At 35.4% G+C, this 24,277-nt stretch overlaps 3 protein-coding genes across 3 annotated transcripts; 1 reads left to right on the top strand and 2 right to left on the bottom strand.

Moving 5' to 3' along the window:
- Positions 1–2,257: 2,257 nt before the first annotated feature.
- LOC131155690 (thaumatin-like protein 1) lies at positions 2,258–4,191 on the top strand. Its single transcript, XM_058108999.1, has 3 exons — positions 2,258–2,757; positions 2,867–3,551; positions 3,700–4,191. Exons 1-3 carry the CDS (start codon positions 2,676–2,678, stop codon positions 3,965–3,967), a joined length of 1,035 nt encoding a protein of 344 aa, XP_057964982.1. The 5' UTR covers positions 2,258–2,675; the 3' UTR covers positions 3,968–4,191.
- A 3,380-nt stretch (positions 4,192–7,571) lies between these two features.
- On the bottom strand, positions 7,572–12,979 carry LOC131155729 (endo-1,4-beta-xylanase 5). The gene is made up of 8 exons (XM_058109088.1): positions 12,697–12,979; positions 12,524–12,558; positions 12,138–12,321; positions 10,172–10,344; positions 9,914–10,015; positions 8,987–9,133; positions 8,171–8,809; positions 7,572–7,997 (listed from the first exon to the last, which is right to left on the bottom strand). The coding sequence occupies exons 1-8, from the start codon at positions 12,770–12,772 to the stop codon at positions 7,662–7,664; spliced, it is 1,692 nt and encodes a 563-aa protein (XP_057965071.1). The 5' UTR covers positions 12,773–12,979; the 3' UTR covers positions 7,572–7,661.
- A 4,271-nt stretch (positions 12,980–17,250) lies between these two features.
- Positions 17,251–21,184, bottom strand: LOC131156665 (protein NUCLEAR FUSION DEFECTIVE 4-like). Its single transcript, XM_058110521.1, has 3 exons — positions 20,717–21,184; positions 19,483–20,288; positions 17,251–18,209 (listed from the first exon to the last, which is right to left on the bottom strand). The coding sequence occupies exons 1-3, from the start codon at positions 21,047–21,049 to the stop codon at positions 17,744–17,746; spliced, it is 1,605 nt and encodes a 534-aa protein (XP_057966504.1). The 5' UTR covers positions 21,050–21,184; the 3' UTR covers positions 17,251–17,743.
- Positions 21,185–24,277: the final 3,093 nt, after the last annotated feature.

Here is a 24,277-nt window from a genome sequence, read left to right as displayed (position 1 = left end):
TGGAAAAACTCAAAAAAAAAAAAAAATGCATACTTGCATAACCAAACAACCAATTTCGAGTTGTTATCAATGCTCCTGCATTTTCCGGCAAAAGTGATCTTCGATATTTGTTAAGAACCTGTGCTCCAATGCTGAATGTAGATTCTGATGCAACGCTTGTGATAGGAATAGTAAGTACATCACGCGCCATAAGAGATAAATCAGGATATCGAAATTGATTATCTTTCCAATACCGCAATATATCCATTTCAGCATGTTCCACACGATTTAGCCTGGGCTCTTCCAAATATAAATCTAATTAAGATTTTTCTGTAGTAGCACAATATTGGCTTTCATAAAATTCAAATTCCTGTCATATATTAGAATAGAAAAACAAACAATATAAATATAACAGTTAAAAATAATATATAAAATAAGAAATGAAAAATTAGAAAATATAAATGAAGTTACCGAAAGCTCATCTCTAATGAGATTGTCACTACCACCAGTACCCCTAGTAGATGGAGCAGTAGATTCCAAAGAAGATTTTGATTTGTTTGCATAATCTTGGAATAGAGAGTACAACTTCTGACGAAGGAGATTTAACTTTTGTCGAGAAGTGGATGAATCAATCTTTGAGTAACAAAATTCGACAAATTGAAGCTTGTAACGAGGATCAAGAACAATTGCAAATGCCAAAACGACACTATAACACTTCCAATATTTATGGAACTTCTCTTTCATTTTTGCAGTCATACCATTAACAATGCAGTCCGGATTTTCCATTGTTTCAAGTAAATGCAATTGAATTTTCCATATATTTGAAAAATACAAATTAGATGTAGGATAATCCGAACCCGAGAAGAGTTTTGTCATGTCGTAAAATGGCTTCAAGAAATTGCAAATGACCTCAGCTCTATTGCACTCTTCATTTGATGGACAATACTTATAATTTGCATCAAGTAAAGCATAATGAATTAAAGTCCGTCGATATATGAGTGCACTTTCTATCATCATGAAAGTTGAATTCCACCTAGTTGGTACATCCAAGCGCAAACTGATTGAAGCAAGTATACCAACTTGTTTAATGCACTCTTCAAACTTAAGTTTTCTGCCTTCTGAACCCTTAATGTACTTGACACTTTCTCTAATGTTATACACAACACGTTCAATCACTTTTAAGCCTTCTTGAACAATAAGATTCAAAATATGAGCACAACACCTTACATGAAAATATTCACCGCCACTTACTAAAGGTGCTTGCAAAGACAATTGACTTGAAAGAATATCTTGCATACTATCATTAGGAGTTGCATTATCCAATATGATGGAAAATATCTTCCTATCAATACCCCATTCCTTCAATACATTAAATGTTTTTTCTGACAAAGTAACTCCTGAATGTGGGGGTAGCATGTGAGAAAAGTTAATAATCTTACTATGCAATACCCAATTTTCATCCACAAAATGAACTGTAATGCATAAATATCCTTCAGTCGTAGGAGAAGACCAACAATCAGAAGTCAAACACACTCTACCAAAAGCACTCTTTAGTGTAAGTTTAAGTTTCTCCTTCTCCCTTTTATGTATTTTCAATACATCAGCTTTAGCAGTGTTCCTAGCAATTGGTTTAACATCAGGATTAAGATATTTATGCACATCTCGATTTCCTTCATGCTCAACCCATGAAAAAGGATAGCAATGTTTTATTACGATAATTGCCATCTTCTCACGATTAACATCTTGCTCAATTTTTTTCGTATGAAGTTTGGTTCCATAATCCATATGCATCTACTTCACATCATAGTTATCACATTATTTTCCTTTTTCGGGTCTCTAAAGGTTTAGCTTTTCTATTTTTCTTGTCCACCCCTAGTTTTGACCAATTTCCCTTGAATGGAAGTCATTTCTTGTCATGCAATGAACTAAGAATTATTACTTAATTATGGAAAGGGCACAAAATTATGAGTCTTTTTATTTCAAATCCTCTTTTTACATTCGCAAACATTCAAGTCAAATTCAAAGTCTCTCCCTTAGTGAAAAATATCTCTATGGTGAGAATAAGTTCAATTCTACAATAAATGCCCAAATAGGCCTTACTATTATATTTTAGACTCGAATTACACTTCATGTGTACCTCTACGCTATGTATCATCAAGCCTTTACATGAGATCGGTATGTATGAACAAACACCAACTAAATTAAAAAAAAAAAACTTATAATTAAAATGTGAGACAAACTTAAAATTCTCAACAATAGTTCTGAAATTAGGCAGAGGGAAATGGATTATGTAATTAAAACTGTCTAGCGTGATGAAATGGAGAGGGGAGGACCGGAGGCTGAATGTGGGGAACAAGAACAGTATTTCTTTATTATATAATGGACGGAATCTCCATTATCACTACTCACTGTCACTCACCCTCTCCTCTCTGCAGTGTTCAGCAAAGTATTTTGTTGTTTTATGGCAGCTGCACCACACACCCCACTCTTTCCCTTTCGCAAATCCTAACACTGCCAGCGTACCAGGGAGCTAGCGCTGTTCCCTGTACCGCATTGGCTCTTCCCCCCCCACAACCCCAATTCTGGTTTCCTCCATTAACGCACAAAAAGTACCTTCTGCATATTCTCTCCCATTACCGCCATTTTCACCTCTTCATCTGAGCTTCAGAAACCAGAAAGGATAAACGAACAGGAAAATGAGGATTAATGCGCAGATGGAAATGTTTTCTTCCTGTTACTGTCTCAAGCTCGTCCTTGTTCTTCTCGTGATTTCTAGGGGTTTGTACAGTTTTTCCTTGATTTTGTGTTCTGGGTGTCTCGCATTCTCTCACAAATCAAAGGTTTCAAGCTGATTAATTTTATTAGTCTATGGGTTTTGTTGTAACAGGTGTTTCAGGGGCTACATTTACGTTCGTGAACCGGTGCCAATACACAGTGTGGCCGGGCATTCTCGCAAACGCCGGCAGCCCACTCCTCGAAAGCACTGGATTCGAGCTCCCGAAGGGCACTTACCGCTCCTTCCAAGCTCCTACCGGCTGGTCCGGCCGCTTCTGGGGCCGGACCGGCTGCAGCTTCGACGGATCCGGATCCGTGCCCGACTCTTCCTCCTGCGCCACCGGAGACTGTGGGTCCGGTCAGGTCGAGTGCGTCGGCGGCGGCGGCGTCCCGCCAGTGACCCTCGCGGAGTTCACGCTTGGATCCGGCGGGCAGGACTTCTACGACGTCAGCCTCGTCGACGGCTACAACTTACCATTGCTGGTGGAGGCGAGCGGTGGGTCGGGCATGTGCGGGTCGGCGGGGTGCGGGGCGGATCTTTACCAGCAGTGCCCGCCTGAGCTGAGGGCCGACGGCGTTAAAGCGTGTAAGAGCGCGTGCGAGGCGTTTGGGCGGCCGGAGTATTGTTGCAGCGACACGTATAGCTCGCCGTACACGTGCCGGCCGTCGATGTACTCGGAGTTGTTCAAATCGGCTTGTCCCACTTCGTATAGCTACGCCTACGATGACGCTACCAGTACGTTTACCTGTACCGGCGCCGATTACACGATTACCTTTTGCCCCTCCACAGTCACCAGGTACTGAAAAATATAAAATTTGTAGTTTCATTTAATGATTCGGCGATGAATCAGACTCGATTAATAAATAGATAATAAATTCTTCTGCAATTTTTTTTTATTTATTGCTTGCTTTTGATTTCGTTGGCCTGGGCATTGTCCTGTTCAGTCAGAAGTCATCAACGGACTCGACGCCGAAGACGGCGACGCCATACGGGTATGAAACGACTGGGTCAGGGTTGTCCGGGGCTAGCACGACGGAGTCGGGGTCGGGGTCGGGTTCGGGTTCGGGTTCTGGGTCGGGATCTGCAGAGCTAGCAGGTGGGTCTTGGTTAGCCGGATTGGCCATGGGAGACTCAAACCGGAACAGGGTCTCTGCAACTGCACTAATTGCCTCTGCAACTCTCTGTCTCATCCTCACCTTTCTTCCATTGTAGCCTCTCTCTTTGATAGTTTTGGTTCAGCTTTCTTTGTTTCTGGTGGATTAATGGAGGTCCTGATTCCTGAATGTGAATTGAAAATCAATCAGAGAAAGTGGGTGCGCGTGCAGGCTTTGATTGATTTTGGGGTTTTGAATTTTGTCAGGAAAGCTGAGCTCTGCCCAGATTGTAAACCATGATCATATTTAATGTCACATAACTTTTTTTCTTTCTTTCTTTAATTTATTGTAAGTATGGTGCTTTTTTGTTTTTAATTTAAACAATTGTTAAATGCTTTTAGGACATTCAAAGCATTGTCGAGCTCTGCAAAAGAAAGAAGAAAAGAGGAGGTTTGGCTCAAGCAGAGGGAAGTTAAAAAATGAAAAAGAAAGGTGTGTAATGTGAACATATGAGCGAAATAGTTGGCGACTGAATCTAGAAAAGATCACTTTGCGGATATTGCAAGCTTGCTGGGATCTTCTGGCGCCTTCTTTAAAGCTTTATTAATCACAATTCACTCACAAAGACTTGAATTAGTTTGAGCATGAACCTTATAAATATTAGAATGGAGGCTTTTGGGATGAGGAGACGCATCTTCTTGAGCAAAGGAAATGACTTCTTCACTTCATTAAAAAAATATTAATTTTTTTTAGATCTTAAAATTTTTTAAAGTTTTTTAAAGATTTTAAAGATTTCAGTTATCATTCTTGAAGTTTGTCAAAAAAAAAAAAAAAAAACATAATTTTTTCTTTGTATTTTGTAAAAAGATAATTTTTTTTAAAGGAAGATAAAGTGAGGTTTGGTATTTTTAAAATCTCAAGAAAGATTAAGAAATTTTTTAAAACCTTAAAAGAGTTTGTTGTTTTTTGTCCAATTTCAAAATTTAGGAGAAATTAATGCTAGTCCTCGTATGAAATTTGAGGATTCAAACCCTAATTTGAAGTGTGAATGTAGATGTAAGTTTTATTCTATTCATTGTAAGAAAGGTGTTAATTAACCCCAATGTAGGATAGTAAAGATTAGTTTAAGGCTAATATTCTAAATTATTGTCATGTAGGATAGTAAATATAGTTTAAGATTAATGTTGTACCTTTTTTTGATGCATGTAGGGTAGTAAACATAGTTTAAGATTAATGCCCTAAATTATTGTCATCTGCCGACAAGACTTGTGTGGTGAGCCAAATTTCCTGACCACTTTTTGACTATTTTGAGGTGGATGATTCAGGATTCTACTTTTTTGACCATATGGGCTTTACAGTTCATGCGTTCTATTGGTTTTGCCCATGAGCCGCAGCTTGGCATCTTGAAATCCCTAGGTGATTTTTTTGGTTTTTTCATTTTTAGCTAAGCAATAAACAAGCAAAATTAGAAAGAGCAGCATAGAGCAAATAATAGGATCTGTGCATTTTGATTCTAAAGCCTACATTGTGCTCATCATGAATGAAGCAAACAGTCTCTAATCTCAAATAAAGAGAAAATTTGTCCAAAATGAAACCCTAAGATAAAAATTTGTCCAAATATGATGAGCCCTAGGGTTCTGCCTTTCTCTATGCAACGTAGTGGGATTGAAAACAAAAATCCCAAGACATTCTCAACAAAATGCATTCAAAAGCCTGCAGAGCATGCCCTAATCGATCATGAATTCAAGAATATTTATACCCAAAAATGCTATGGCATGGCTTTCTACAAGAAGTGCCGGAGGACCTCACTCTACTTCAATCTGTATGTCGTCTTAGGTAGACAATTTTTTCTAAGTAGGGCTCCCAAAAGTTAATAGAGAGCTCTATAAAGGTTTTTTTGGGCTAGACAAGATTGAGCTCTGCAAGACCTGCCTGTTGAGCAAGGACGAAAGTGGCTCAACAGATAACTAATAGGTTGATCTTTCCAAAGAGCTCGCATGGAGAAGGTTTGGCACTAAGAAACTCAAAATTGCCTCCTCCAAGGAATGAGGACCTCATTTTTTTTTTCCCTCTCAGTTTTAATTCTTTTTTGCTAATAATAACTCTAAGCTTATCAACCAAGCTAAAAGTTCATTAAGCAGATTACCATAATTTAGTGGTTCTTTCTTCTCATTCCCATACATGCACGGTAGGAATTCATATGCTTCAAGCCCAGGGTCAAGTCCCCCACGTTACGGTCCCAACATGATCCATGACTAATCACATATACACAAATCATGTATAAGGTTTTTTATTTCATCTTTGTGATCTTGTTGTTACATTTGGGAGTATGAGTTTCAAACCTTAAATTTAGATTTGAGTGGATTTAGACAAATTTCAATACAATTTTATATTACATTTTATTCAAATTTAATACAAATCTAAATCAAGCACTCTCCGAAACATAAGGTGTGTATATTTCGGGTCCATGAAAATTTTTTATCTCCCTCATTCGTGTACATAGGCCTCAAACTGTAGCTACACCAATCTTGGTGTTCATGTACTTTCTTTCTTTGTCCTGTTTTTCTAGTTTAGCGGTTGCATTTGTTTTAGAATTCATTCTTAATACACCCCAGTGGCGAACATTGTTGATCTTAGCTTCTAACTTTGAGAAGGGATGAAAAAGGCCCTAATCATTAGTGTGAACATTTAACTGGCCTTAAGTAAAGAATAACAGGCTAGCTTCTTGGCCATGTATTTTTTTTTAAAAACTTTTTATTGGCTAGGCTGTTGCAAATGTTACTTTATTTGAGATAGAACATCCTGGACATGATGCTACGCTGCCTTCCCCCCATTGCATTACCCTTTCCCTTTCAACCCAAATTAGGACTTCTTAGCCTAGTAATTTAAAAGCTGGAGAGATCCCACATGCAGACTACAATATGCTTGATAGATGCTAATGACTGAGTTGCTCCATTGAATCGCCTAATGCCGATTTAATTATTAAAGATGCTAAAGAAGAACAAAAATTAATCCTTCATAAATTGATGAGCAGTTTCTTGGTCACAACCAACTAAAAGCTAGGTTTTCATATGGCTAATATTGATTTTAGCACAAATACCTTTCTACAATATCTTAAATTTTGCAGCTTGTGCTACATGGATTTCGTGGACGCTATGAGTACAACTTAGGTGACACATAGAAAATTGAAAGAAAATAGAAGAAAGATGAGAAAAGCATAGTTATTTACATGGATAACCCGAGCCTTATGAAAATCTGTACTACTGGCATGTGTGTAGTGTAAGGTTATTTTGGTTGTTTATGAACAGGGGTATCATTGTACTAGGAAAAAGGATGGGATTTTGAACGCGCTAAGCAGTGTGGTCATTCATTAAACTTAAGGCAGCTGGAATTTTTTATTCAAATGAACTTGCAGGTTAAGAAAACTTGGAATCTTGAAGGTATCTGTTTGTTTTCGATCAAAAAGAGCAAGAGCAGTTTTTTGGTTGTGCCGTTGCACAAGCAGTGAGAAATGATATATGCTTTTACTTCTGCCAGCACAAATCCATCTTGTTAAATCTGTAGGTTGTGTTTAGGAGCATGGATTTCAGGCATCAGAATTAGATTTGTATGGATTTGGGCAAAAAATGCAATATATTTCATATTGCATTTACCCACACAAATCCAAATCCAAATGCAGTCCGAATTTCAAGCTCCCAAACATGGGTAAGGCACCCCATCCATTTTACTTTATGCATATAATGCTCCAAACTATAGCCATAATGGATGCAGTCAGCTACAATTATGTCATATAAAGACCAAAACTACATGTGTTACAGTTGAATGCTGAAATGTTTGGTTTCATCACCTTTACAAAGTGAGAAAGTTGAATTTGCAGTTTTGTTTCCATACGTGACAGTCACCCTGTATTCACCCAAGAATCCCAGAAAGCTGTATGAGCCATGCTCATCTGTCTGACCCTCTACTTCCCCAGTTTGCCACTCTTTCAGTAGCTTGTCAACGACATCACCCACAGGAAGGTTACGAAAATTCTCATCTGTCAAACACATTTGGTAACACCCATTAGGGTGGAATGCTGTCCATAGCATTATCCCGTTCACTGAAGGATGTGAAAAACCTTCCCTTAGTACCTGTTCTAGATATATAGCCTGTAAAGAAGACATAAGAAGAAAGCCCAAATCAATGAAGAATTTTTTACCAAAAACTCAGAGATAAAGTTGAAATTCTAGTTGTTCTCTGAATGTTGGCCTTGAAGAGACTAGATAGATTTCGTTCGTCCAATAACAACGGTGAAAAACTGTCAGTAGTTTTAGTAGCTTACCTGCGTTTGTTGATCAAATTTTTTGCTAATATCAACTTCAGTGAGCCAAATGGGAAGCCTTAGTGTTGCCAATTTGTCCAAGATGGCTCTCATTAAAGGTGGATTTGGGATTGTAAAGTGAGCTTCTAGACCAATTCCATCCATTGACACTCCATCCTTTTTGAGTTCTCTAAGCCTCGAAATGTAAGTATCAACAGTAGAGTTAACATCTTCACACGTCTCCACCACATTGAAATCATTCATGAACATGGTTGCTAGGGGATCTGCCTGGTGAGCCGTCTCAAAGAAATGTAGCGTTGCATTAGGCCCAAGCCTTTTCTCATAAAAATCAAAATGAAGCATTTCATTGCTAACATCCCAATGGGCAAACTCTTCTCTGTATTTGCTCATTAAACTTTGTATTCGGGCATCCACAGCTAATTGTAGGTCATGATCTGATAGGTTACGAACCCATGCTGGTGTATATATAGGGTCCTCCCAGAAGATGTTGTGTCCTCTAGCAACGATTTGGTTAGATCGAACGAATGCCAACATTTGATCAGCTAAAGTATAGTTTATCTTCCCCGGTTGGGGTTCTGTTGCATACCACTTGAGTTCATTTTCAAACACTGCAGCATTGAATCGTTTAGTAAACCAATCCTGAAACATTTGAGAGATCTGTTGTTTAGAGTTATGATGGAAGCAGGCACGGTGCATATAGAAATGAACAATGGATTCAACATTACACTGCAGGAAGTACGCTGCATTCAGTCCGAATGCATGCATTCTATGGTACTAGTAAGAACTTAAAATTCGTAGTTCAAAGACTATACGTACTTGATAGGGAATATTTCCGAGAATGGTACTTGCTAGAGCAGATCCAAATGGGAAATCCTTGGACACTTGCTCTACTGTAATTGCTGCTCCTTGTAGTCTCTCTCCAAGTTGGTCTGATACATGGACTATCACTGCACGTTTTCTTTTCTGCAGAGAGATATTTTATAATTGGATGAGCTTGAAGGGCATTGGTTTTATATATTATGAAAATTAAGGGTGCAGATTATGGAGTGTACCCTCATAGAAAGAGTGCGGAGATGATTAGATTTTTAACTCAGAAGGACTTTAACCCTATCTTTGATTCATGATCTGCATTTAGATTTGTGCGAAGAAGAAAAAAAATGCAAAACAAAATTGTGTTGGTTTTCATGCATTTCAGCACAAAAGCAATGGCTAAAAAATCCATGATCTCTAACACAAGCTTCGAGCTTCCAATATGATACAAATGTCTTGTTTAAAGGAATCTCTTGGAATGATTAAACATGTTTTGTAATTGAAAGATGATATCACTGGCCATCTACTCTTTTGGTTGCTTAAGAAAGAAATGGAGAAGAAAATTTGGAGTCACAAGAAAGAGAAAGGAAGTAGGAATTGTATAAAATGGGACAAAACCGACACAATTTTGGATTGAGTTCTTTTCAATTCTACACAATCTCAAATCCAAGGCATCAACTCCATGTTCCTGAACACTGCTTCTGCTTCAAGTATTCAAGATTCCAAAATTTTCTCAGATTTTGTTTCGTTGGCTTAAGGGGGAAGAAAAAGCCTAAAACTCAAGGGTAGTGTTTGGGAGCACGGATTTTGGGGCTTGGATTTGAATTTGTGTGGATTTGAACAAAATTCAACATAAATTGATGCCGCACTTTGTCCAAGTCAAGGTCCAAAATCCATGTTCCCAAACACAAGGAAAGAATTTGTACCACTTACCGTATTGATTCTGAATTCTTGATTCATTCTCCACTGGAGATCAGTAAATGGCTGCAATGAAGCACTTGCAATGGCTATGTTAACGTCTTTCATGTCTGAATTCTGCCAAAACAAAGCCCGGGGTTCAGATTTTCGTTAACTTAGGTTAGTCTTTATTCATTATTCAATTAAGCAAAGTCCACAGCACAAGCCCATATAAGCAAATTGCAAAATCTGTAATAGTATATGCATATGCCAAGAAGGCTAAAACACATATACCTGAAAGAACAAGAGAGATAAGTTTGAGGCAGAGTCGAGAACGAATCCACCCTTGAGGAAAGACCAGCATCCACTCTGAGCAACGATGGTCCCTATACAGTTGTGAGTTGCAACTTCTGTTTTCAGGGTAGCCCTTATGAGAGCTGAGTCTGCACCCTCTATCTTCACCCAACCTGTTGATGAACACCAGGTATGTAATCCATATGGATATAAAAGGACCATTTCAAAATGTGCAGAATTAAATTCCAAACACATTCTTCTAAAAGAAGAATTTCATCATGAGTTGCCCAAGTAGAAGTCCATTGGACCATTGCCACTGAATATACTTATGCTTCTTTCTTCCCATCCTAATGGCTCTCAAAATCATTCACAATATTACTCCTACTATGCTCTGTATATTCAAATTCCTCTTATGGGCAATTTATGGAACACAGTGTGGGCAGCATGTTTTGAACCAATGGAGAATATTCCGCAATCCCATTGTATCAAGTAAGAACATGAATTTGCACATAGCGCCACCGTTTGGGAGTGTTTGTAATGACTTGTGAAAATGACTTTTGTAACTTATGACTAAAGTACTTAACTTTTTCTTAATGACCCAAAAAGCCCCTTAACACCCTTCATTATTTTATCGTCTTTTCGGTTATGGGTAGGGACATAGACCTTTAATACCATCTTAGTAGTCAGAAAATTCTATGATACACCCATTTATCATCCACAGTCTCTAAGCAACCCTCAATAACTCATTCTACAATGCCAGTGCTACCAAACGCATCCTTAATCATAGAATCAAAATAGTAAACAGTAAGTGTCTGTTTGGATCAAGGATTTTAAGTAAAAAAAGAAAAAGAAAAAGAAATTAAGGAGGAAACTAATTTTATTTTATATTTTTCTTCCACTAAAAATTTGAAAAAACTAAACATTAATGAAGTATAAGATCAAATTTTTATTTATAAATTTACTATATTTTTATTTTTCTTATTTTTTTTAATAACTAAATTTAAAAATAAAGATATCTTTTTTCTGTAATATTTTCTAAGTTTCAAACCGGACTAAAAGAAGCAGCTCACCATGTACGAGGGAGGAGGACTACTGTCTCCAAATGGCACAGATATGACAAAGCTTTGCTAGTGTGATGCACTCACGGGACTTTTCACTACTTAGGGAAAAGTATGACTCACGAGAGCTGCTAGAAGGCTGTCTAACCCATCTGCTACATCACAAGACACCACAGTGCTTTTGTCATCACTTAATGATGTGTTTGGCATGTGGGATCTTGGAGCACATACTGTTCTAGGGAGACCCATTTTCATAATGTTCATTATTTTTATGTATTCTTAGTTTTAGGGAGATCCACTTATAAATATATAAATAGGGACTACATATACTCACATCTTGCGTAATTGTGACTCTATTCTTCGACTATTAAGAAGGCAAACATTTTTAATAATTTTTCAAAGTACGAGAACTTTACTATTGAAAATCTCTTAATTACAGTAACAAATAATTTGAAGATTATGAAAAATGCGAGTTCGAGAACTACCAAACATCTACATTTGGTTGGATTTTAAAACTTTAGGGCTGGGACATTAATATTTTATGATAGTTCGAATAAAAAAAATAAACATGTAAAATACACAACCCATATTTTATTTTTAATTCCAAAATCTCATGAAATTGACATGGACATCATATTACCTAAATTTGGCAATACCCATGTTAAATTTGTGGGCCAATTTTGCATTTGGAGCTTTTGATTTCTTGTTCAAACTTTGTTGATCACAAAATCAGAAGACCTAGAACAGAGGTCAACTCCGACACATTGAAGTTGACCCATTATTTCTATGAAGCAAAGGGCGAAATTAAATAATTAAAATGTGATAATTTGTGTATGTGTGTAAGTATGGGAGTGATGGGCCAATTTAACGAAGTGTGGGAGAAGGAAACAAAAGGAAAAATACTCAACTGGAGAAGCAGTACTTGGTGCCAGGGGTGAGATTTTGCAATATGAAAGCGGGCGTGTACCGTCCGCTGCCGCCGCCGAAGCCGGAGGAGGAGGAGTCACCGAGGCTCTGCGCCACGACATCCCAATAACTCTTTCCTCTCAGAATCCCACCCTTGTACAATGGCTCCTCTGGCTCTGCCTTGCACTGCCCCGTTATTAATAAATGAGCACAAAATCAAACAAGCAAACATGAAAATTTGAAATGTGTATGTTTAATTATGCCATAATGTAATTAAATTGACGAAGAAATTAGTAATTTTCAAATGTGTTATCAGCAAATCGAATAAAATACAAACCACTCTGTGTCTGTGTGTGTGTGTATAATCATATATAATTTAATAAATTACCTCAGTGTAAGCAGTAGAATCATACCCAGGCCCATCTGCATGCAAAAAAACCAGTAGCTAAAATTTGCACTTGATAAAAAATTTCAGACACACAAAAAATCAACAAATTTAAAAACTAGAGAGAGAGAGAGAGAAGAGAGAGAGAGAGAGAGAGAGAGAGAGAGAGAGAGAACCGTAAGGAACAGCAAGGGAGTGGCGTGTGAAGAAGAAGAGAAACAGAGAGAAAAGGGATGATGGAAAATTTCTCATGCTCTGTTTCTTGGACGTACGTCGGAGCTGCAAACATGTATATGTATATATATATATATATATATATATATATATATTTAGAGAGAGAGAGAGAGAATGAGAGAAACAGAGCAGCAGTAGAGGCACAGGGGTGTTGAGTTTTGAAGGGGCAGGGGAGGGAGGTGGGATCACAGATTCACAGGGGCAATAGCGTCAACCAGGAGCCCATTGTCTCCGCCCAATTTTCCTCGGCCAAATGTACGTATCAGCCTTTACACAATCTTGTAATTGGCATTCTAAATACTTATTTTGTGTAAATTCAAATAAAATATTAAAAAAAATATAAACCTTTATTGGATTGCGTTTTAAAATTCATATTCCAATTTCTAAATGCAATTTTAAAGACACATATAAAACCTACCAAATTTCTTCTAAGGACATCAATGCCTATAAGTGTATGAAACCCACTCACCTGAACACGTTAGGAACCTTTCATGTGGGCCCATCCCTCACACTTGCAACCAAGGTTACTTTATTATATGGGTCGTTTACTCAACATTTTCCTAATTTTTAATTAACCTTTCTTTCTGTAGCTCATAGATATTACTATGTTCCGAAATATAAATTTTAAATTTTAAAGAAATTTAGTGGGACTAAGGCTTGATTTTATTGTTGTTAAATAAAATTCAATACAATTTTACATTATATGTGTGAAACTGTGATAACACAGTCCATGTGAAAGGACATAAATGCGTACAAGTGTGTAAGATCCATACACCTGAACTAACGAGTGCCCAACCATGTGAGCTCGTCTTTCACACTTGCAACCACAAGTACTTTATTATATGGACCGGTTTACTCAACATTCATATATTACTGTGTTCGGAAATACAAATTTTGAATTTTAAATTTAGATTTGAATAAATTTAAACAAAATTCAATACAATTTTATATTACATATTTTTTAAATCTACACAAACTCAAATTTAAGACATCTCGCAAACATAGAATGGCCTTATGTTTAAAAGATAATTCACTTAAAATTTGTGTATCTATATTAGAGGGCTTTCTTTCTTTCTTTATTTTTTTTTTTCTGCACTAAGACTATTTATAAGTGTAAGTGACGAATAAAATTATTAGACCATTTAATTTGTTTTATATTTTGTTTTAACGTCTACTAAACATGTTTAGGGACTCCTTTGTTTAGTCCATCTCTTGTTTAACCTACTAATCTCATTAATGGTAAGATACAAGTGGCAGTCATACTTATATATCAAAATACACATTGCATATCCATATTTAGGATATGTTTGACACATAATCCATTTTTGCCCCATTAAAAAAAAAACTATATTTACTAAGAATACACTTTGTTGATTAGGGTTCGTCCATTGCCTTATCTATTTATCTCACACTTGGCCATATTATTACTAAGCTTCAAATGTTGCAAACCATGATTTGGTGCAACTTAAATTCCCAATAGGGACTAATTATTTAGGATATGTTTGACACTGATTATTTTTATTTATTCAAAAAAATATTTAAAATAACTATGAAGCAGGCCGAATTTGTATTGTTTTTCCATTGAATTTGTTTATTTACTTTATTGTTATGATTTGATCTAGGTTTAATTATATAATATAGACCAAGAAATGCACATCATAGTTCTAATACATTATACCCAAAATTTTGTATATATGGTATCTTAGTATACTATCTTAGTAAATTAATTTGTATACTACTTTTCAGGTACATTATATTATATGTGGAGTCTACTTTTTCATACAGAAAATATCATATGAAAAATATTCAGAGTGTGACATTTATGTATGGGTACATGGAGAGTCAGAGGGGGGTGCACCCTCCTCTTAGCAACCATAATTATATAAATTGTATTTCTGTGACGATCACCTTAAAGTTTACTATTCTCTGTTGCAGCATAGCACTGTTGAACATGAATCATTTATCTTTTTTATTTCTCTCTCTCTCTCTCTCTCTGAACAGCCCATGGTACTTGGTGGGTGGGTTTACATGAATCCCCCTGCGGGCTGCAGGGTGCAGGGCCTGCAGGCTTTGCTTTTTGGATTGTAATGGGAGAAAGGGATGGATTCTCTCATGTGGGCTTGGACACAAATGCATGGGCGGTTACTTACCAACAGGGGAGTTAGAATATATACATATGATTATACATGGCCAAGCGGCAAGCACAGACTGACTGAAGTCTTTTTCTCTTTCCACCTGCCTAGCTCGCTTGCTTCTTACTTTCAATTTGAGGCTCAGAGATGAGATGGAGAGTAGGTAGGTAAGCATTGATGGCAGGAGAGCTTGCACGCCTGCATGTCACAGGACCATGTGCCCTTCTAATGCATTCAAATTCAATAATGTCAATCTGCAGTCTGCAGTTCCCCATCCACTAAGCTTCCCCTCCAAGACATGAAAGTGGAAGTGGGAGTAATTGATAGATGCTTGATGCACAAGGGAAATGTTTTGAGCTTATATTTACAAGGTTTAGTTACTAGAAAAAAAATTTGTGGGTAGATTTTGGGTTTGGACTGAAAAACAAAAGTGACCATTTTTCATTTATACTCTTTTTTACCTCTTATAAATTTCGAACTTAAACCTAAGCATAAAAGTGTCAAGTTTTAACAACTGAAACACCTCTCAGGAGATGTAAACCGACATCTCCCTAGATTTGATAAATATATATATATATTGACCTCCTCATAAGTTTCAAAAATTTTACGAATCATCTTTGAGATTTGTCAAAAAAATACGAATTTTTCCTAAAATTTTACAAAAAAAACAAATCTTTTGAAGGAGTAAGTGCCTGAAAAATCAAATGTCAAGTCAGGTCTATGACATTTTTAAAATCTCAAAAGAGATTATTATCTTTTTGTTAAACTTCAAGAAATGTTAGTATCTTTTTCTCAATTTTTTTTTTAGAAAATACTTATTTTCTGAAGAAAAAAAAAGTAATTTAGAAAAAGTATTTTTTAAAATTGATACTTATTTAAGTATAAACTAAACACTACTTATTGACACAAGTACTTATAAAAAATATTTTTCTAAAATTGTAATTATTTTTTAAGACGTTGCAAACTAAAACTTATAGTCACTTGAATATGCAAGTATCAGGTTTCGTGTGGAAGACAAAGGTCGTATATGACTTTTAAGTCCTTCATACACCAACATATAAAAGGCCCGATAGTGTATACTGAGGGCATGGTATGGTATGATATTTTGAATTTGTGCATTATAATATTATTATATTAGTCTCAAGGACATCACGTATTTGGTAAAAGTGTAATAGAAATTTACCATGTGAACAAAGGTATAAATTCGAACCACATGAACATTTTGTGAGTTTTATTTGTTGTATTTCTTCTGTTTCGATGTACACGTATCCATAATTTTAAGATTATGTTTTTGATTTAATTATATAATTTTCTAACTTAAGAGTGACTATAGGTTCACTATTCCTTGTCAAGGAGAGCTACAAAAACAGAGTGCAATGAGCAATATAAAAATTTTAAAACAATTGCAGCCGATTCAAAGCCCAATCCAGAAGTCTATTTTGGCCCAAATAGAGTGGGCCCAGTGGTTGAAATCCAGATCCAGGCGACAGCTCATGTGGACCGCCGTTTCGTATGGCCCATCCACAAAATGCAGCCCACTGTTTTGGGCTTTTGGATTTGGTTTCTTTGACTGGTTTTCTCAAAGCCTCTCGGTGTCTATCTTCCTCTCTCTTTTTTTTCTTTTTTTTTTGGCAACTCTTTTCTCTTTCCAAATCTACTGGCTAACTTTGATTTTCCTAGTTCACAATTTAATATAAATAATTTTATACAAAATAAATAATAAATATGTATAATGAACCGTTTCTTAAAAAAAAAATAAAAAACAATTTATAAGATATTATATAAATATTTAAATCCATCAAAATTAATTAATGCCAAAACCCATCTTATTTGAAGGGACACCAAAGCGTACCTTTCACAATCTTACTTATATGATGAACAAAAGACATAAATCTCCTTTGAGATTTACCAAAAAGATAGAAGAAGTTTTAAAACTTAGGATTCAAAAAATGCACAGACCCACCTTGACATTTGATTTTTGAAATACTTATATTCCTCAAAAGATTTATCTTTATACAAAATACAAATAAAAATTTATACCTTTTTGACAAATTTGTGAAAAGATTCTTAAAACTCTTCAAACTTGGGAGATGCTTCAAGTGATATTTTGTGCTCTTATATGATTTAAATACAAACATGATATTTTGTGATTAGCAGAGTTTTAATCTTAAGTTGACAGAACCATCCTTAGGAGCCTTTTTTCTATAAAAAATGACAAACTGAAAAAATTGTTAGCCTTGGCTCACGTGTGCATCATATCTCCTACATAGATTTTCGTTCAATTCCCTTATCTATTTCATTCCATTTTGCAAGCTAGACATGTTTCCTTGTGTAACAATAATTTCAATCAAGAACACTGATGACTTTTCTTTAGAATTTTGAGGCAAAAATACACTTAGCCTCAAGCTAAAGGGAGAAAATTTCATTAAACCAAGCGAAATTAAAATCACATTACCGTGTACTGACACAGCTGATGACTTACAAAATTTCACACTAAACGTACAGATCATATGTACAATAAAATTTTATCATCAGGACGTCACAGGGAAAATAGAAACCCATCAATCCTGATTTCATTTTTTCTCCTTCATCCTTCCAAATGTTAAATATCCATCATGCAGAAGATTAAGTGATTTCAGATTAGGAGAATTGATGCTGCTGTAATCGATAATGATGTGTCAATGAATACCGAATACTTGCTGAAATTTAGGGATGAGGAGATGATATAATCATGAAAATTTTTGAACTTGAATTTGAACAACTCCTAATCATATCTCGGCATCCCTAAACTGGGCAGGACCAATTCTCCTGATTTTCAGGAGTTGAAATCACTTGATCTTCTACAAATCAGAAGCTGTCACTGCCCATTAGATTTCCTGGATCTCTTGCTAGCATAAATCTTGGAATAAAGCTTTGTGGTTCTAATTGCCAGTAGGATGTCGAAGCCAAACCCAACAATGCAGGCAATGGCCATGACCACAAACACTAGCCTGTAACAGTGAGGCCCGATGCAAGTGTTGCCGCCTCCTGCCGTTTGGGTGGCTTGGGAGTCGTACAAGAACCCGGCGAGGAGGCCAGAGAAGAGGAAGGAACCAAGGGGAAGGTTGAGGATGAGTATGTTGTAGATGAGGCCGTAGTACTTGAGACCAAAGAGCTCGGAGGCGGTGGGGACAGTGACGGCGAGTCGGACTCCATAGCAGACTCCTACGATGACCGAACCGATGTAGAGGGAACCCGGTAACGCCATGGCCATCACAACGTACCCAAGTGTCATCAGAATTTGGGATGCCGCATTCCAAAGAGGCCTTGGCGTGCCTGCTCTCCTGCAATTGGGTAGAACGAAGGCTATTAATCTTCGAGAAGATGGCTAAAGTCAGAAGGGTAATTATTAGGGTTTGAAAATGAGAACATAGTAGCGGAAGAAAATTATATTGCATTCAAGTAGTTAGCGCTTTTTAATTTTCTTTTTCTGAATGTAGAAAGGGGAAGCCAGCCACTCATCTAGATTTTTTGGCCATCTACCAATCCTAGCTACATTCCTATGTCACACCGCCCCACTTGCATGTATATTAAATATTATAAATTCAAAAGCTACAATCACTATATATTGAAGTTAACATACTATACCCCACCAATAATAATTAAAATAATAATAATAATAATAATATAATCACATTACGGTTTCCGCATTAAGTATATACTAACGTTATGTTTAAAAACATAAATTTTATAATTTCAAATCTTGAATTTGAATAAATTATAATATAATTTTATTTAAATCCAGTACAAAATTAATCTCATAAGGAGATTTTGCATATGTAATATAACACGATTTTTAAGATTCAAATTGGTGAGTGTTTTTTAATAAGTCAAAGTAAAAAAAACAGTTTTCTTAACTTATTAAAAAAATATCTTAAATTTCTTGATAATTATAAAGCACAAATATAATAATAATAATAGTTGTAACTCCAATAATCTCCACGTTCATGAGAACATGCACCAAATCTCAACTAATAGGAGATTCGAGTAAAAAATTAAATTAATATATGAATAAACTTAATGTAAGCACATTTTGTTTAAATTAAAAATTAAAAATTTATATTAAAATTTAAGTTTCTTCTATAAAGTAATTTTGTATGATATTTTATCATAAATATTGTAAATTTAAATTGAAGACTTTTAGATTATTATAATCACTATACATAATTAGATTAAACCTAAAATAAATTCAGCGTTTTATAGTTTCTTTTTGAGAATTTTCCATTATAATTTTTCCTCCAATAGGGAAAGACCATAAATTACCATTTATGGATAATTAATTAGGTAAAATCTCAATAAAAATATAAATAATAAATAAATAAATGAAAGTATTCTCAAGCCCCATAATCGAGAGAAAAAAATTTCTTTAAAACCCGCAAAAATTTCACTTTTTGGAAAAAAAATGTAATAAATTAGTAAAAAGAATATTTCATGCATAAATAAATGTGCAATTTTTTTTTTTTAAAAAAATGTAAGCATTTTTATTTTACTTTTTCCCAAGTTCAAACGGTGACTTAAAAAAGGATGTCATGGTGCAAGAAACTTTTTACTACTTACTTGATGAAGTACTCCGAGACCGAACCCGACAGGATCCGACCGAAAAACCCGCAAATACTCATGAGCGAGACGAACATGGATACGTCTGCGTACCCGAGCGCCAGACCCATCTGCCCCATATTGTTCATCACCGCCAGACCCGTTCCCACCCCGCACAGAAACGACACGAACAATACCCAGAAATCAACTGTCCGCACCGCCTCCATTATCGAGTGATCCTCCCCAATCGACGGCCGTCGTTTCCCCTCCACCTTCGCCTGCGCCGCCTTCTCCGTCCCAGTCCCGGCCGCTTCCCCCAGCAACGGCTCCCCGACCCGACTCTCCGCGTCCGATCCGGCCTCAGACCCGACCCGACTGAACAGAGAGTACAGAGGAATCGCCAGCGGCGAACCCAAGAGGATTAGCAATATTATGGCGAATGCCTTGGAGAAGGATCGACCGTGGGGGGCGGTGACGTCGAAGGCGAGGAGGTAGACCGCGACGGCAACGGCCACGGCGTTGAATAAGCCGAAGTACTTGGCCTCCTCTTTCTCGTCGCCGGAGGTGGAGACTTCACGGAGGAAGAGGACGGCGGTCAAGCAGACGAGGAAAGGGACGATGGCGAGCATGAGGACGAAGGTGGAGGGGTCGTCCGAGAAGAGGGCAGTGCAGAGATCGGTGAATATGGCGGTGCTCAGACCAACATAACCCTTGAGGATGCCGGAGACTGGTCCCCTGTTTTTTCTGAAGTTTCTGATGCAAGTCACGAGAACCGCCGTGTTCATCCATGTCGTACTGTTTCCTCCCATACACAGAAATATACACATCTGCGATCACGGAGAAGAATATTTGAAGCGTAGAGATTAGAAAGTGTACATTTTGATTTTCCAAAGCAAAATAGTCAATTCAGAAATCAACATCTATCGTTTTCGGCGAAAGAGGAAAAAGCAGAGGAGTTTATTTGAATTCGGCTAAAAAACCTAGCTACCAGATGCTGAAGCAAGCGTACTTGTTTTGCTCAAAAAGGTTTTTCTCCCCTTTTCTTATTAAAATTTAAAAAAACTATACTGGGCATACTTGATTTTGCACTCTAAAGCAAACAGATTGCTTTTCTTGCTTTCAAAAAATCAAAATCTACTCTGTTTTACTGCAATCGAAAACAAACCCGTGATGTTTCAACGTTTAATTGTGTAAATTAAAATTAGAAACGCCCCAATTAAGGGTTCTAAACTTATGTAAATATAATTATGTATACCTGCCAGTAGGGAAGGGGTTGAATTCTTCCGCTAACGACGAGCCATTGAACTCCATAACCGATCAACCCTTCGACGGAGCCAATAAGGAGAATGACGGGAGTGGGGAGGCGATCGGAGGCGAGACCGGCGAGAAGGCCGAAGGCTTTTCCGACGTCTTTCGCGACGGAGAGATTGTTGAGTTCAAGCTGGGTGAGGGCCATGAGGGACTTGAGAGAGCCAGAGTAGTTTGAGAATGTGTAGTTGTTGCCGGAGATGGCCTGAACCCAGACCGCCGTCACGAACCCCAGCCACTTCCCGGCGGTGGACGACGGCGCAAGGCGGAGGACGCCCATGTCACAAGAAATTAATTAAAAATTAAAAACAAGCAAAGAAAAGGGGCAGATTAAGAATGAGCTTGACGATTCATGACCAGAGCAGCGGAGTCGGGTCAGTCTTTATAAGTAGAGAATTGGAATTTAAGGAAAATTAGTAAATAGATATTTTTAGGTGAATTTAATAATGAACCTTCGCCGCGACGACTACTGCATCTGCTAAAACGACACGTACGGTTCACGGTGCATCTCCTTGTACGTACACGTTTGATGTTTCCCTCAGTACAAAATTTACTAAAAATAGAAAATCGGACCGGAATTACCAGCTGTTTTGTTTCGATTTCGATCTTAGAAATATAAATTTTGGATTTCGGATTCAGTTTTGGTTTCAAATATATATAAATTAATATAAATTACTTAATTAGGATGTTAATACATGATTGGTCTATTTAATGTTTAAAAATAAAAATACCCAACAGATTTTCAAGCGGAAGGTATTCTTCAATATTTAGAAAATCAGTTAAAACCCCAAAAAAATCGTTACTGAACTGTTCAATGTAAGTTTACAAAATAATTATATAACTAAATGGTGGTTATCTACAAAATTATGGATTTATGATCACGTCATGACTGTTATTTACCTTATTTTTTTAATTATTATTAATGTTCTTATTTTTATTATATGAATTATCAAAAATTATTTTAGTTCAAGATTATGGTGAAATAAATTATATGATTATTAATTAAATACTTAATAAAGTGTAATTTAGTATGCACCAATTGATAATGATTATTAAATACTTAAATTTAGAATTATAATTATTTAAGATTTAACACACGTACGTTTAGCTCGTTCATAAACAAGTTTTTAAAATTAAGTTCAAGTTGTATTCGTTAATTAAAGGAGTCGAGCAGGGCTTTGCTTATGTTCAAGTCATTCATTAATCGAACTTAAAGTGAGTGTAAACAAGTCATGTTAAATTTATGAGCAAAAAGAAAGTATTTCTCAAAAATATATATGTAAAATAAAATCAATTTAAAATGAATTTTAAATCAAATATTTGAATTCATAAGTTTTAAAAAGAATAAATAGACAAGTTAGCTTTTGATCTTATATACAAAATGGCTTGTGAACTTATTTTGTTAGTGAACTCGTAAACCTACTAAAAAAGTCTTTAGTCAAATCAATTTACAATCTCGACAAGCGAAATACTAATATTTAGCTCAAACTCGATCCATTAAATTTTTAACTTAAAAATATAAACTCGAATTTGACTCATTTATTTTATCAAACAAGTTAGAACGAGTCAAGATCAGATCACCTACAGACTAAGGTTCGACTTATTTACAGATTTACTCATACTACTAGAAAACTAGTTGTGCCTCAAAAAAAAATTAAAACCCTAAAATAAATAAAAATCACATTGAGTTTTGAAATTATTATTAAACATTGATCTCAAAGTTTTATTAGACACCAACATTTTTGTCTACATTCATTTCATTTAATCTTCTAAATGTATCTATTGCAATAAATGTTTTTTAATAACTATCTATTTATATAAGAAATATTTATAACAGATGTCTTATTTTATAAATTGATGCCTCTATATATAAAGATTATCATGGATAAATTTGATTTTTTTTATTCTTAAAATGGAATTATCGATATTGCACGCACCTACCTAAGCAAGCAATATAATCTTTTGATTGCAGAAATATATTTTATAGATTAATCTCTTAATGCTATTTAACTAATTTGATAGGGTTTTTTTTTATTTATTCTCATATATAAAATCATCATGCCTCGTTTGAAACTCAAAAAATTTTTAAAAAAATATATATGAAAAGAAACATTCACCCTTTGTTATGGTTATCTAAGAAAATGTGATAAAAGGTAAATTAATTTTTTATAATTAATCATTTTATTATAAAAATTTATTTCTAATAATATTCTTATCGATACTACAGTAGTATTCAATATAGAAAAAATATAAAATAAATTTTTTTCTTAATTTTTTTTCTAAATAAAATTCATGATTCAAATAGACCGTAAGATTATATTCCAAACTTAAGAGGATAACTGTTTTTTAACTTTATATAAATTTATCATTTAAATAAAATTTAATATAATTATGCATTAAATCTTGCCTAAAGTAAAATAAAAAAAAATTCAAATCTAAATTTTGAAATTGAAAATTTTTTTATTTTATTTAAAAATTGTGTTCCTAGTATATTATTACAAACTCCCTAACGGCTTGGTTTCGGACCGTAACCAACCTCTCTAGTATTAAGCAAAACAACGAAAGACTTAAATAGATGGCCTTGTGTCTTGGCACGTGGTCTTCTACTTGGGTTGCGAAAAGGGCATGAGCGGGATTGCGTGTTTGGGCGGTGGGAAAACTTTTTCTCAAGGAAAACCAGCAAATAAAGGGAAGAAAAGAAAAAAAGGTGAGGTTCAGTAGCGTGGATAGTTGACGGGGGAGTTTTGTAAGATAGTAGCTACCCGACACTCAACGTGATGTAGCCCACAATTTTGTGATGTCACGTTTCCCATCGTCTGATTTCACAGTTGTCAAATCCCTTTATCAGCTTATTAGCCGTCTGATTTCAAAATTACTAACGCATCTTTTGTTTTAGTTAATTAAATTTTTTATTTTTAATTTAATTAATTATTTATTGATGAAGGCAAGGGGAAAAAATTACCTAAAATCAAGAATTTAATTAAACAATTTAATCTAAAATTTTTCCGAGCTAGTGAGTTTTACTTTTTAAAAAGTTTACGTTTTAGTAAATTTACCTTATATAATATACGTTGAAGTTGCATGAGCGAATAAATATATTCTGAATTAATTTTGTCCTGACACTATTTTGTATAGATATTTTTTGTTTAGATATTTCATGTACCTCATGAAAAATATCTCTTTAATTGAACATTAGACTCAGATATGATATATCATTCTTTTAAATTGAAGAATCGTTAAATTAGAATGTTAAATCATGTCACACCTTTTTTACAATAAATTAAATTCTTAAGTTTTACACGATTCTTTATAATAAATAATATTATTGAATTTAAAAATTAAAAATTGATTGATTTTCTAGCAGGTGACGTAAATAGATATAAATGATATTTTGTTAAAGGTCATTTGGAATTTAGAAAATATTAAATAAATAAAAGAAAAATAGGATGAATTTAACTTTTCATGCGTGGTTATTAAAGAAAATAAGAACGAAAATATAAAAAAATAG

Source organism: Malania oleifera, chromosome 5, assembly GCF_029873635.1.
Source record: "Malania oleifera isolate guangnan ecotype guangnan chromosome 5, ASM2987363v1, whole genome shotgun sequence".
In the NCBI taxonomy this organism is placed as follows: Eukaryota; Viridiplantae; Streptophyta; class Magnoliopsida; order Santalales; family Ximeniaceae; genus Malania; species Malania oleifera.
Note: the sequence above shows the minus strand (reverse complement) of the source record. Positions and strands in the feature narration are given on the sequence as shown.

Excerpts from the sequence above, each read along its gene's own strand:
- LOC131155690 (XM_058108999.1), top strand. The coding sequence starts at position 2,676 with ATGAGGATTAATGCGCAGATGGAAATGTTTTCTTCCTGTTACTGTCTC. Across the intron at positions 2,758-2,866 it reads TCTTCTCGTGATTTCTAGGG|GTGTTTCAGGGGCTACATTT; the intron begins GTTTGTACAGTT and ends TTGTTGTAACAG. Across the intron at positions 3,552-3,699 it reads TGCCCCTCCACAGTCACCAG|TCAGAAGTCATCAACGGACT; the intron begins GTACTGAAAAAT and ends TGTCCTGTTCAG.
- LOC131155729 (XM_058109088.1), bottom strand. The coding sequence starts at position 12,772 with ATGAGAAATTTTCCATCATCCCTTTTCTCTCTGTTTCTCTTCTTCTTC. Across the intron at positions 9,134-9,913 it reads AAGAATTCAGAATCAATACG|AAAAGAAAACGTGCAGTGAT; the intron begins GTAAGTGGTACA and ends ATCTCTCTGCAG. Across the intron at positions 8,810-8,986 it reads TCGGAAATATTCCCTATCAA|GATTGGTTTACTAAACGATT; the intron begins GTACGTATAGTC and ends CAAATGTTTCAG.
- LOC131156665 (XM_058110521.1), bottom strand. The coding sequence starts at position 21,049 with ATGGGCGTCCTCCGCCTTGCGCCGTCGTCCACCGCCGGGAAGTGGCTG. Across the intron at positions 20,289-20,716 it reads AACCCCTTCCCTACTGGCAG|ATGTGTATATTTCTGTGTAT; the intron begins GTATACATAATT and ends CCGTGATCGCAG. Across the intron at positions 18,210-19,482 it reads GTCTCGGAGTACTTCATCAA|GAGAGCAGGCACGCCAAGGC; the intron begins GTAAGTAGTAAA and ends ACCCAATTGCAG.